We start from the raw sequence: 15184 nt of genomic DNA on the forward strand, positions 1-15184 counted from the left end.
GATTTGATATTGACAATAGTCATAGCCACCTCTAATATACAAGGCCCCGGCCTACGATATTATTGCAACGTCGCAGTGTAGGCCTAGAATCTAATACATGATTGGTGAAAAAGATTTTAAAAAATCGCTGTGGCTACAGTTACGGTAACCGTAACTCCATTCGCGTTCCGGTAAACATTTGCGCAGGCGCGGCTACCGCTATTTACATGTGCATTGTGGTGTTGATGGTTTTTGGTGACATGGTTATGATAACCTATAGTTTCAATGAAGTTAGTTAGAAATAAGTTAGTTAATAATGAAGTTAGTTAGTTACTTAGAAATCATAAACATGTGACCAAAAACCACAAGCACCACAATGCACATGTAAATAGCGGTAGCCGCGCATGCTCAAATGTTTACCGGAACTCGATAAGAGCTACGGTTACCGTAACTGTAGCCACAGCGTTAAAAAATACCAGTTGATCTTTTTCACCAATCATTTATCAGATTCTAGACCTACGCTGCGACGTTGCAATATCGTAGGGCGGGGCCTTGTATTAGAGGTGGCTATGCAATAGTGCATGGTCAAGATACTGCTGTGTCGAGGTCTGATAATTCGGCGCTCCTATTTCGAGATTCACCTGATATTGTCAGCATGCCTTATAGATAAAATCAATACTTCCGATTCAACCAATGCTGGCATTTTGTAGAGAAACTCACTAGCTGTTAGACAGGGTAATATTTATATCGAATTTTAAAATGAGAAAGGACAAATATGTAATAGGCTATAGAAAATAAATCATCCAATTTGAGAATATAAATTAAACACCAATGTTATCAGGTTGGTAATGATTATTTATTTTCAAAATTGCATTAAAAATTGTAATTGAACAATAATTAACATTGAAATTGCAGATAAAATAGTCGATCCAAGTTTATGAAAGAAAGTATACTGTGATTCATATGAGTTGGCAGCGTTTGGAAGATGGTTGGACGTGCTACATTGTGAGCTTTATTGCTGCCAAATCTTTTGAAATTACTAATATTATATTTTCACTTGCCCTTGAAATATTGACAATTAAATTATACTATTACATTAAACTGGTAACTTCTAAATTAAAATAATTCTACTTCAAATTGACTTTCCCAAGTCTTGTAGATTAATATTTTATTATTGAGCATATTACAATATTAAAGTATAAGTAACATTAGTGAGCTAAAAAGTAAGTTCTAAATTTACAATAGTGAAAATTTACAATTTTTGGATTGTATACAAAAATAAAAAGTTATAAACAAAATGGTATTGAAAGATTTTAGGTTCGAATGAGAATTATCGAAAGAAATATTTACAAGAAGGTTTACGAATATTCCTCAAAAGAAAGGATAATACGCATCCACAAAAATAATACGAGTATAATTCTCAAACCTGGTGAACCAAATTGTAATATCATGTTCCATAATAAGAAAGATTTTATAATATTTCGGGGACAAACATTCATAAAGTTTGTAATAATATCTTTTTTATAATTAGATCACAAATAATCGCTTACAGTTTGGATATAGGCCTACGCTTTCCTTAATCATAAAGTTGAAGAACAAAAACATCAGGAAAAATATTGTTCTTCTGCAATTACATATTGTAATCAATATAATTATCAATCGAATTCGGTTTAATGTTGATAAGCTATTGGTTAGCATCTATTTTTGAAATAATACATTGTAATATTTTGTAAGTTTGTTCATAAATATTCTATAGGTATATGAATATATTTATCAATAGTATGTTATATTACAACTATTTTATTTGAACTTTTTCGATAGTTACATGAAAAAATATGTTCCATCATGTAAATAGGTTTTGATTATATAATGGTAAGCAAACGTTGAATTTGAATAGCATTTGATTACATGAAACACTGATTAGTGACTGAGTCACAGAAATCTTTCAAATCCTCCAAATATTTCCAGTAGTTGGGCCTAGGGAGAGAATAACTAAAAGTTGTTAGAGAAAAACTCAACAATGATAAAACCTTGATGCTAATCTAGTACGATAGTTGGAACCGATAAATAGTTATAATTGGCGCGAGGAAAGTTATTACTATCTACAATCTAAATCTATTAAATCAATCTAAAACTATTTTAGAAATTTCAGATTGAATTCGATAAACCCTACTAAAATGTTGTACAGTATTGCTAAGATTGACGATTGGAAAATATTCTAATTATCAGACCACATTTTCTAGTTTAGAAACTTACCCTTCTATAGTTGAATTCGTTACGAATCATTGAAACCCCTCGAAATTCTATCACTTTCATGGACAGTACCTATTAAATTCCTATCATTACTGTAGTTCAAGATCAAGATCTTCAATAGACAATAGCTAAGATCTATTTTAGATAATCTTATAGCTACCCACGTAGTATGATGAATGATTTTGAATGATGAAAATAAATATGAGTATGATAAATGACATGTCTTAGACATAGTTGACAAATGGACATGAAAAAATAGTATAAAACACCAAAATCAATAAACACCACAGAATGTGTAGCCTACTGGAAAAATACAGCTCACGAACTATAGACAATAGACAATAGTCTCACGAAATAGGTGTAGCAGTTCTCTCTCCATCTTTATCCCTTCTTCCTCTTCTTGTCTGCATTTTCTCTTGATTCTTCAAGTTTCTCGTTGAAGGATTTCTTCAGACTTGTTGAGGTTTCACACTCAAAACACCGGTTTCTTTTTCCTACAAAGAAGCATTAATATAACAATATGAAAAGTGTTGAGAGTTTTTAATGAGACAGTAAAACTGTATAGAAAAGTAATTAGTTAAGCGGTTATTGTGGTATTACTTGAATATACTCAAACTTCCAAAATCATTTTAGTATAAAACTAGTAATACAAGGTTTTTCACCTTAGGTCAATTTCCTTCACTAATATTTTCTTCCAAAATCCAAATCTTTTTTTCCAAAATCTATACAGAAGTGAAAGGGTCGTATTTATTATAAACTATTTATATGCATATATTTTTGAAATGTATGAATTCAGGGGTACTTTCAAAGCTATAATTATAAGTACTATAATTATTTTTTACATTAATATGCATGTTCTTAGTCAAGTTTTATTACCTAGCAAACTAGAACGTGCTCAACTAAGAATATTCCGAAGAATCGTTTATTAATACGTCCTAGCAAACCAAAACTTTCCTGGCTAGGAATTTTCTGCAGAATCATTCACAAATAACCCGAGTCTTTTGTTGACATCACTGTAAGCAAAACATTTTCGAGTTTTTTAAATACAGATATATATTTTACCAGCAATAAGATAGTATTACCAGGACATATATTTTCTTCGTTAGAATCATCTACTAGTATTTTTCTTCGAGAAAGTATAGATTTTTTATTGAATAATGGACAACTATTAATAGTTGCACATCCATACATTTCCACTATTTATTTAAAACTTGAATTTTAAAACACTGATGATGACCTCCACCAAGTCGAAACGATCCTCACTGCTGTTTCGTAAGTGCATTTTTCACTTCATAAGCGTTTCAAAATTCAAGTTTTAATATTAATAGTTATTAGTAGGCCTACCACTGCAAACAATACTACCGTAATAAAAGCCATCCAATTCAATCCAATATGTGTACGTTGCACGTGACTAACAGAAAAACAAATTTATTCATAAAATTGTAATTTCAATTAAAGTTAAAATTCTTACCTGCGAGGTGAGGGACATCAGTTTCCAACCGCCTTCCCCATCAAATTGTAGAACTCGGGAGTGGAATTTCCTGAAAAAATTGTTAAAAGCATTGGAATTACGAAGAAGGTTATTTCAAGAAAAGGGAAAAATCGTGATAAAGAATATCTTGAAGGAAGAAACATTTTGTAGTTTCATTTTTATGAATATGTTTAACATAAAATATTGTACATTCAGCTATTAGAAAAAATGTTTTTCATAGAAAATATTGAAAAGTAATTCCATCCCAAATGTGATTGCAGGGAAAATTTTAGAATAGCCTTCGCAGAAGAAAGGGGAATACAGATTGTTGCAACTGGATATCTAAGAAGGAAATGAAATACATGGTTGCTACTAAAGTTATATCAGCAAATGAATTACATTGTAGCAAATTGAAATCTACGAAAGAATTAAGTTTACAGACAGCTGGAGAAATAGGTCCTGTTTATGAACAGCAGTGCTCAGCACACATCTCTGCTCTCGGCCACACTTCGTATTGCTATAATGTGGTAGCCTACTCGTTATAATGGCAGTGGAGAAAGATAAGAGAACAGCATTGCCGATTCTCTGCCTTGCAACTGTATACTATAGAAGATGACTGATACCGGTATATTTGATGTAATATTAACTGTTCATTCTTTTTTAAATTAATCAATTAATTATATTTCATTCGTCACGAACATATATTTTCCAAAGATAAATCTATAAATTTTCATAATTGAGATTTAATATTTTTCTAGTTTATTATATTTCTACATAGTTAAGAAACGATTTGGTTACGTTGCAGAGCTAGAAAAAAACAGTTTTTTTAGCACTACAGCCCAATATGAGCTTTGACCGCCTCTACTACAGCTCTCCACGCTTCTCGGTCCTCTGTCATTCTTCTCCATCCTCTACATCCCATTTTTTGGAGATCGTCTCTCACTTCATCCTTCCACCTTATTCTCGGTCCTCCTCCCTTCCTCCTTGAGTGTAGCCTCTCCTTGAATATTATTTAAGGCATTCTGTTCTCATTCATTCTACAGATATGTCCAACCCACTTAAAGTGGGCTGGGCCTTTAAAAATTTTACAATATTTCGGCCTTTTATCTATGCCTCGAGCTCTGAATTGGTTCTTCTTCTACATTCCTCTCCTTCATTAACTGGACCATAAATATTTCTCAGAATTTTCCTTTCAAAAATGCCTAGATGGTTTTTGTCTTCTTTTGATAACGTCCACGATTCACAGCCGTACTTTACAACAGGTCGAATTAGGCTTTCATATATTTTAAGTTTTGTATTTCTACATAATGAGCCTGTTCTTCAAAAGTTTCAAGTTACAAGTATGCTCTATTTCCAGCCAATCTCTTTGCTTTATGCTGTAACTCATCTTGTTTTCGTTATTCAAGCAGTGCTATCTGCTTTGTAGAATGATAGACAAGCATAGCAACAAACACCAATGTTAATCAAATACTGTCATTATAACGTAGACATCACTATAGTGAAGAAGCTTCTAATACTTTGTAATGTGTATGGTTCAATAGATGGGATAGAATATTAGCTTATTTCATTTATTGACGTAAACACAAAGTAGAAAGATTTAAAAGATATTCATCTAAAACTACATCGATCCCAAATTTTATTTTTATTTATTTATTAATTGTACAAAACACTATAATATCATATAGTCCGGGCGCAAATGTCATTCCGTGGTCATTTTTTAGTAACAGCCGTGGAAGATGTCTCAATTTCTTCGTTGGGTCTAGCATAATGAGGATCATGATGATAAGTCGAAATCACAGGCAAACACCTCGGAAACAAGATGGCCGCCAAAATTTTCAGGATTTTGCTATATCGCTTTTATTTCAATAACCGTTCAAGATATTCAACCGTTTTTTAAACAAGAATATTTTGAAAATCTCCCTCTACAATTTGTGTCTTATAAAATTTTCCTCTAAAACGAATATTTTTTCAGTTATAACCTTCAAAACCCCCCCAAAAAAAACTTTTTTCCAAATTTGTTCAAATTTCATTCCATTATAACTTTATTTGTGCAAGAGATACAGAGAAGTTTTGTAGCTATGAAATTAAGAGCGTTTTTTCAACTTTGGAACGATATATCTTCATGCGCTGTACGTCAAAAAATGAGATCTCCAGTGCCCTCCAAAGAAAACCCTGCATGATTTCTGGTGCGTTTCTCCATACGCATGAGGTAACAAGCTAGAACTATAAAATCGATTTTTCTTAACCACTTCAAGATAGAGACTTGCAAATGGTCTCAATCTCTTCGTTACAAGATGATAAGAATATTGATGTTGGAAACAACGAAAATATTCAACATCATTAGAAAATACAGATGGCGGTCATTATTGACAGAAATTCTTATATCGCTTGTTATTCAGTCATTGTGAGAGATATCGGATTGGTTTTACCACCAAAGTATTTAGAATCAACCAAACAATGATGTTCGAGAGAATCATCTCATTTCGATCACTCTTTCCATTATTTATTCAACTTCAAAAACTTGAAACATACATTTTTCGGGGACAATATTTCACTTTCCACACTGTAGAAGTATTCGCAGTGAACATACACTAATGTTATTGGTACAGTGTTTTAGAATATTTCCAAACTTTAAAATGACATATGGTTGGAGGCTGTAAGTCCATATTCCACGGCTGGAGCGTCATCGGAAAAAGAGAGAAAAGTACTGTTTGCAGCGGAAAACACGCTTTTTCCACCAAATGCCAATACCAACTATTAGAAAACCGTGTAACTCAGGACTCCTTGAAGGTACAGACTTGGGAATGGTATCAATCTCTTTATAATAATGTGTAGAAAGAGATTATCTATGATTATCTATATTATTCATTATTGGTGAGATGAAATTACTCTTAAAGATGACTGACCATAGCGAGGGTCGATGAGTGATTGTTAGCAGAGTGATGCCTTCGTCTTTGGCGGATTGATACATACTGCTCTCCACGTCAATGCTCACTGCGCTTGTACACTCGTCCAGTAATGCAAACGCCGGTCTGTCAAAAATGATGGAAAACAAACTTGGAATTATTCGATGTGAATCATTTTATGAAACTAGTCAACTATCAAATAAATTTCTATTCATTTGAAAGAAAAGAAATATTTGCAATATGCACAGATTAATCATTGCATTCATCCAATGAATAATAATAGTTACCATAGTTATCATAGTGAATAATAACAGACCGACACTCCGACAGGTCCATGTGAGTACAGTTTCAATTATTTTGTGAAATAGTTTGAACATAGATATAATCTTCTTTAAATTAGTACATTTACTGATGTTTTATGAATCCGATTTTTTTGTGAAACAATTCAATTCAGTTATAATAATTATGGAATATTAAATAAGACATCAATAAATTCAACAATATTATTGTAAATTGTCTTTATCTTCGAATAATATTTTACTCCAGGACGAGTAGCCTTCATCAAAAATACAACTTCAACATATTTGTTAGTTCTTCAACATAATAGCTATTTCCATGCTAGAAAGCAAAATATTGCAGAGCAGTATTATAGCAGTATAATAAGCAAAGCAGAGCTTTAGAAGAAGATATTAGGCAGAAGATTGATAGATATGGCGTTTGAGAGTTTTATTATATTTCTCAATTTCCCAAAGTGTATTTCCCAATTGTATTGACTATCCTATGTTACCTATGTTTTTAGCCTATTATGCGTATTATTCTATGTTACTTTTATGTGCTTGTATCAACTATTCAAATAACTACTCGTACAAAAAATTGTATGACTATATATTTTGACTTTGCCTTGTTTACAATTTGTTGTATTGTTGGCTGTAGATAAATTGAATTTGAATGAGTAAACGTTCAGTCCCTGGGGAGTGAAGTAATACTCAAGTATTCTCTTTCGGGCAGTGAAATACGACTTTAAATATTTGATGGAGGGAAATATAATTGTCTCACTTGTTATACAGGGTGTCTATAAAAGAACTCCGGGGTTTTAAGACAAAATATTTTAATAAACTAAAAAACGTACATACATGTTTTATACATGATTAGAAAGCCTATATTTTCAAGATTTTTTAACAACTTAGTAAAGTTCAATGTGAGCTCCGTGAGTGGCACGGCACACGTCGAAACGGTATTCTACCTCTTCCCATGTCCTGGCGAGCATGTCTGGGGGAACGGACGCCACGCAATTCGTTCCCTGAGATGGCGAACATTTCGAATTTTCTCCGCATATACAAGATTCTTGATATGCCCCCAGAAGAAAAAGTCCAACGGAGTCATATCAGGGCTCCTTGGTGGCCATGGAATAGGTCCTTCCCTTCCAATCCACCTGTTGCCGAAACGAGCGTCCAGTGACTCTCGGACACGCAAACTGAAGTGTGGCGGCGCCCCATCTTGTTGGAAATAAACTAAACCTTTCTCCGCCTCAATGTCATCCAACTGAGGATAAACATACTCCTCTAACATGTCACAATAGACATCACCATTGATATTCCTTTCGTCAAAAATGAAGGGTCCTATGACTCTGTCATGCATAAGAGCACACCAAACATTCACTTTGGGCGTGTCACGTTCGTACTCAATAAACTCATGGGGCGGCTCTGAACCCCAAACTCTGCAATTATGCCTGTTTACAGTTCCGTTCACATGAAAAGTAGCTTCATCACTAAAAACCACACTTTTTAAAAAATCATTATCTTCATCAATTTTATCCAGCATGGAAACAGAAAAGTCGAATCTCTTAACCTTGTCTGCCGGTTTGATATGGTGTAAAAGTTGAATCTTGTAGGCAGTTAAACGAAGTCTTTTATGAATTACCTTATGGACTGTTGATCTTGGTAACCCCAACTCCAGACTGCGTCTTGTTAACGATTTCTTAGGGCTTCGAGTGCATGAAGCTCGGATTCTGTCCACATTCTCTTGAGACACACGCGGCCTACCCGGCGACTTTTGCTTCAAAACACTTCCTGTTTCCTTGAAGGCACTTAACCACTGACGAATTGTTTTGTCTGTAGGCGGGTCAACACCATAGCTACGTCGAAAGTTTCTTTGTACAGTAACAACAGAATTAGTTTCTATGAGCCAAATAACACATTGAGCCTTTTGTTGAGGCGTCGCCATAGCGCGGCAGTCCAGACGACACTGACTGCCTGCCGCAGCCGCTACGTCATTTCAAGGTCAACGCTCCGCAGCGCTGCCAACTGTTGAGAGAAACATTCCCAATTGGTATGAGTAAAACTCTTTGAGCTGCTTGTTTCAAAGGAATTGATCAAATTTTGCTATCTTTTATAGTTGAAAAAATATTAATTTTTTAAACCCCGGAGTTCTTTTATAGACACCCTGTAGAATAGCCTTTAGAAAAGACGCTGATTCCGTGATTCACAATTTTTTAAATCTAACTACATTCATAACAATATATTATTTTCCTTCATAATAATCCTGTGCTTCACAAGCTTAATCAAACATGAACTATAAACGGCTGTCTTTCTCGTCTGTACTGTGATGAAAATGAGATTCAAAAATTTAATCACAAAGATGTGTAATTTATACACGTAATCTAAATGGGATTACTTCGAGTCTTTAGAGAGTAGAATAACCAATAAAGTAACCACATAGGGAGGGAAGCAGTACTTTGACTGTATAATTAATAATAATATTATGGTCTGACTTGTGATAGAATAGCCTGGCGACAGCCATCCTCTGCTTCTCGCCACCGGAGAGGACGTCCTTCCAGTCGGCGGTGGCGTCCCATCCCCCCTCCCTGGCCACCAGGTGGGCGAGTGACACCCTCTCCAGGCACTGCTCCAGCTGGCAGTCACTGATTCCCTTCTGTCGGCACTCCTCCACTGTGTCCGGGTAGATCACCTGCTCCCTCAGTGAGCCTAGCGTCATGTATGGCCTGCAAACAATCACAAAATGACGCGTTCACAAAAAATTGCTAACAGATGACTTTCACACACATCGATTTCTAGCAATTTCTTTCACCATTTGTCTCACACACCAGGTAGCGCTAGCAAACTGAAGGGTGCACGGCCTTATTCGTCTTGGCTATCCTGGCCGGCAATCTTCTCTGAAATAATGGAACATTAAATCACTCAATTTATCTATTCACCATTTAAAGGTTTCCACGCGAGTAAAGAAATGAAATAGTAGAACCAAATTATAAAAATAGAAACATCAACATGATATGTAGTGACACATCAACACACTTGGGATCATCAACTGATCTCTTAACCCAATGACAATAAAAATCGTGACTTATGCATGCTAGCTTTATACAGACTTTTAACTGTATCATTCAGTGTGAGATAAGAAATGGTTGAAGGCTGACGTGTTTGTAGTTGAGCTCCCAGTTTTAGTGCTTGTTGATTGGATTTTTAACCGTATTTTCTATTGAAATTTGGCATATCTGTTGATTATTACATTTGTCACAGATCTACCTTATCATTTTTCATTCACATCTGATTCCTACGCAGTTAAATAGCATATACTGATATTCGACATGAAATCTCAATCTCCGGCTTTAACTCGTTCCGCTGCCAGTGCCAACTCCAACCAAGATAAGAACCTGGCTATCGCTCCGTCACCGGCTAAGCAGAAGCAGCAGCAACAACAGCAGCAACACAAGAAGCAGCAGAAGTGCCAGGCCCGGCCGCATTCTGCAGACGGCGTCCCGGTTGCTATGACAACGGAGAACCAGATAGCAGCCGCCCTTGAAAAACTGCTGTCAAACGAAGCCTTCGTTGACAAGATTGCTGCCCGCCTGGAGGAGCGTTTGTGCGAGCGACTATCTGCCGAGGTTAGCGCTAAGGTGCTTGCCGAACTTGACGGGCGACTCGAGGCTGTGGCTGACGAGACTAGGAGGCTCGCGAGTGAGGTGGACACCCTCAAAAGTAACTTCGCAAGGCTGGAGGAGGATTTCGATTCTCGTCTAGACGAACTAGCTCAGTACTCGAGAAGAAATAATATTCGTGTCTCGGGTATTCCGGAGGTTCAAGGTGAAAATGTGACCGCCACCGTCGTTAGTCTCCTGAATGAGAAGCTGAATGTGGGAATCTGCCCGGACGACATCGACAGATGCCACCGTGTCGGTCGCCCGACCCACCTCCACCCTTCTGCTGCTGATGACTCGTCTTCTACTCGTGTGGTTCACAGACAAATTCTCATCAAATTTGTCAGCTACCAAAAGCGAAACTTAGTCATCACGGGCAGACGAGATTTGAAGGGTACGGGATTCTCCATTCATGAGGACCTTACCATGAAAAGACGTACGTTTTTCAAAGATTTGTGTATCAAGATTGGATTTAAAAATGTGTGGAGTCGAGATGGTGTTGTGTTTTGGAGAAAGAATGGGAAAACGGTCTCTCAGTTCTCCAAAGCTCGCATTCGTGTGAATGAAAGTGAATGAGTGTTTGTGCCCTAGTCTACTACATGATTAAGGTATCTATATCTATAGCCAATTTTGTTTATTTCATTATTATTTTTTTTCTAGTATTTAAAATTCTTTATTTTTCTCTCTTCAACTTGAGCTCGCGTCCTGGGTGTCTTGATTTTTCTGTTAAACTACTCAACAGTATTTTCAGTAGTTTTATTATAAAGCATTATTATTTTTATTATAAAACATCTTTTTATTATTAGTAATCAGGATTTCTTGATGCGTGAGTGTCTGGTTGGAGATTAGGATTTCTAAGTTTAGTTTTTATATTTTGCCGAGGTAACTACGGTAGTTTCGTTATTTTATAATTGATTTTATTTGCATCAGATATGGTCATCTTTTTTCTCTCTCTAATATGAATCATTACGATAAGATTGTGGAGACTCAACGTGCATATGTTGGCTTCTTCTAAGCTTTTTCATATCTTCTTCTTAACTTTCCGTTTTCTTCTTTCTTCTTCTTTCTTCTTTCTTACTTTTTTAAGTATGGTTCTTGTCAATGACGTTGACGAACATATTCCCTCGAATGTTACAATACGATTGAAATTGAGAATATTTTCCAGTGTCGAACTGAGTTGTTTGGTAATAGAGAATGCAACTCTTTTTTTAATGTCATCCACTTAAATATTAGAAGTTTGAAAAAAAACTTCGATCAGTTCTCTTACATAATCAGTAATTGTTCAATTGACTTTCATATTATAATTCTTAGTGAAACTTGGGTGGTCGGTGATAATGAATTCAATTTTAACCTAAATGGTTATTCAGTAATTAATAAAATAGGAAAAATCAATAAATGTAACGGAATCTGTATATTTTTTAAAAGTAACTTGATTGTAGATGAGCTGAATTGTGAGATTAATGAACCAACTCTATTTGTTTGGATATACAAGTGCCAGGAGTTAGCGAAAAGATAACTGTTATCGCTGTTTATAGATCGCCTTCATCCAATGTTGATATTTTTCTGAACAGCTTGAATGACTGTTTGTTAAATCTAAGGAATAAATCTAACGTAATATTCGCTGGTGACATGAATATTCATTTGAATAGAAATACTAATTTAGCCAGTGAATATTTTGAAATATTATCGTTAAATGGTTTGAAATCCTACATAAATAAACCTACAAGAATTTATAACAATACTGAATCATGTATCGATCACATTTTTTTCAAGAACTCTTCGTTCAATTCTGATAATGTTATCAGCTCTATTATGAAAACTAATATAACTGATCATTTTTGTACTAGTGTTCACGTTGATCTTGCGGCTGATATTGATGAGTCTGACAAACCTATTAATTATTACAATAAAGTTGATTATGATAAATTATTGTCTTCTATTCAAAAAGAAAATTGGAGTGAGGTGTTAAGCCCTAATTTACACTTGGATGATCAAATGCTTCTTTTGACTGACAAGATTTCATCCCATGTAGAACAGGCTACAGTTAAAGTACATATTCCACATAGATTAAAACCTTTGAAGCCTTGGATCACCAGGGGACTTATTGTAGCAATTGCTAAACGCGATAAACTTTTTAAAAAGCTCTCTAAACAGCCTTCTAATGTAATATTAAAAGCCGAATACATCTCTTACAGAAATATGCTTAATAAATTATTAAAACAGTGTAAATGCGACTATTATAAAAACAAGATTGATCAGAATAAAAACAATATTAGGAGAGTTTGGGACTCGTTGAATGAATTATTGGGTAAGAGCCGTAAAAAGGTTGTTCCTAAAATTGATGCAGACATCTTAAATCGTCATTTTGTTGAAGTAGGTAAAACTTTCGCTGAAAAGCTGATAAGTAATAATCCCAATGCATCTGATGGTAATCTGTTCATGAACTCTTCTGTAAATGGTCATGACTCCTTTTTCCTATCACCCACAAACGAAAGTGAAATATCAGCTATTATTAACTCTCTCAACAATAACTCTGCTCCGGGAATTGACAAAATAAGCAATAGAACATTGAAAATTATACTTCCACACATTGTTAAACCATTAACAGTAATAATAAACCGTTGTTTTTTAGAAGGGCACTTCCCTGTTAGTTTAAAGTTAGCGAATATTATACCGCTTCATAAGATGGGGGATCCTAAGGACCCAACCAATTACCGCCCAATCAGCCTGTTAAGTGGTTTCTCAAAAATAATGGAAAAAGTAATCAAGTCTAGATTAATTGGTTACTTAGTCAAACACGAGGTCATTCATAAACAGCAGTATGGCTTTCAGACTAACAAAAATACAATTGATTCTATAACTCTCTTAACTCAAACAATTGCCAATAACTTCACTAATAATAAGAAAACAATAGCCATTTTCCTGGATTTAGCTAAGGCCTTTGACACCATTCCTCATTCAAAATTACTGAACAAGATGGAGAAATTAGGAATTCGTGGTGTACCCCTTAGATTATTTACCAGTTACCTGAGTGATAGACATCAAAAGCTTACCTTAGAAAATAAAACTAGTTCTAGACTTTTGAGTGATTTTGGTCTCCCACAGGGCACGGTGCTATCTCCTATCCTTTTTCTCATTTACATTAATGATTTAATCAAACTTGATATTGAGAACTGTGTGACACTTGCTTTTGCAGATGACACCGCCTTAATATTTACTGGTAATTCATGGGAAGAGGTTAAAAATAGGGCTGAATCTGGATTGAGAACTGTTAAAGCCTGGTTAGATGAGCATATTCTTACCCTCAACGCAAAGAAAAGTGTATTTTTAGCCTTTTCACCGAATGTTGTTGGTTTGCCGCTTGATCTCACTCATATTCATATTCATAGTCCTGATTGTAACCTTTCAGATTCATCGGATTGTAGTTGTCCAAAATTAGGTAGAGAAAAATTCTTCAAGTATCTGGGTGTCACTGTTGATCAACATCTTCGGTGGGATGTCCACATCAATGTCACTTGTAATAAGCTTAAACACTGGATCAACAAATTCTACACTATCAGTAAATTGAGTAACATAGCCGTTTCTAGATTGGTTTATTGTGCTTACATCCAGTCTTTTCTTCAATATGGGATTATCGTTTGGGGCGCTGCCTACATGAATCACTTGAATAAGATAATTGTTATTCAGAAGACCTTATTAAAGGCAATTCTTGGAAAGCCCAGACGTTTCCCTAGTGACAATCTTTTCAGGGAACTGAATGTGCTGACTGTCAGGCAGCTTCACACGAAAAACTTGATAATCTACATGAATAAGCATAGTAATCTTTTCAATCTCCGTTTATCACCGTACAATCTTCGTCCCTCATCCATCACTTTCGAATCTCATCATACAGTTTTATCAATTTGTAGAAGGCAGTTCAATTACATTGTCCATAAACTTGTTAACGTAATACCTGATCATTTTATCTCTAACAATTTGACCAGAAATCTTTCTAACGAAATAAGTCAATGGATCACATCGCATAACTCTACTGATTTGTTCGATTTCTTGTAACTTTTCACCTTTCAACTCTTTTTTTTCTCTTAAATAAGCTCATTATTTCTTGTTAATTGTCTGTATTCTCGAGATTTTTTATTATACAAATTTCATACTTATAATTTATATCACTCGGCCCCTGCGCACAGGCTTTGCCTTTGCAGGGACCTTCCGTGTTTTTGTTAACCTGCTATTTTAAGTTATTTTGTTTTAGTTTTAAGTTATTTATTTCATAAGCACTTTGTACAATAACTATGTTGTAAAAAGGATAAATAAATTGAATTGAATTGAATTGAATTGAATTGTATGCTGATCTTTATACTGACAGTACATGATAATAATGGTTGTTGTAGATTGTTCAAGCATCAAGACGAATGTACACAGCAGCCAGCAGACAGACGGATCAAAAATCCCTCCCCGGGTGTTGGGGTCACACTTTAATAAGCGTTTTTCAGACGTCTTTGCAAAAGCCAACACAATAAAAAATCGTAGTTTCCTGCCCAGCCGGCTCTACAACGTCGTCAGAAAACGCTTAAAAATCGCTTAATATGTTCTGGCCCTTAGATTGTTGTAATGCACACAGACGTTCGTATGCCTCCATTAGGT

At 35.1% G+C, this 15184-nt stretch overlaps 1 protein-coding gene across 1 annotated transcript in view; it reads right to left on the reverse strand.

Moving 5' to 3' along the window:
- Window positions 1-813: 813 nt before the first annotated feature.
- The window catches only part of LOC111050071 (ATP-binding cassette sub-family D member), a 62067-nt gene continuing 47696 nt past the window's right edge, over window positions 814-15184 (reverse strand). Inside the window, exons 9-12 of the mRNA XM_039431364.1 lie at window positions 9380-9610; window positions 6610-6735; window positions 3704-3773; window positions 814-2726 (exon numbers count right to left, since the gene is read on the reverse strand). Of these exons, the coding sequence (XP_039287298.1) occupies window positions 2682-2726; window positions 3704-3773; window positions 6610-6735; window positions 9380-9610 (472 nt within the window). The 3' untranslated portion in view covers window positions 814-2681. The remainder of the gene's footprint in view (window positions 2727-3703; window positions 3774-6609; window positions 6736-9379; window positions 9611-15184) is intronic.

The sequence above is a fragment of the Nilaparvata lugens genome, chromosome 6 (assembly GCF_014356525.2).
Source record: "Nilaparvata lugens isolate BPH chromosome 6, ASM1435652v1, whole genome shotgun sequence".
Taxonomy (NCBI): domain Eukaryota; kingdom Metazoa; phylum Arthropoda; class Insecta; order Hemiptera; family Delphacidae; genus Nilaparvata; species Nilaparvata lugens.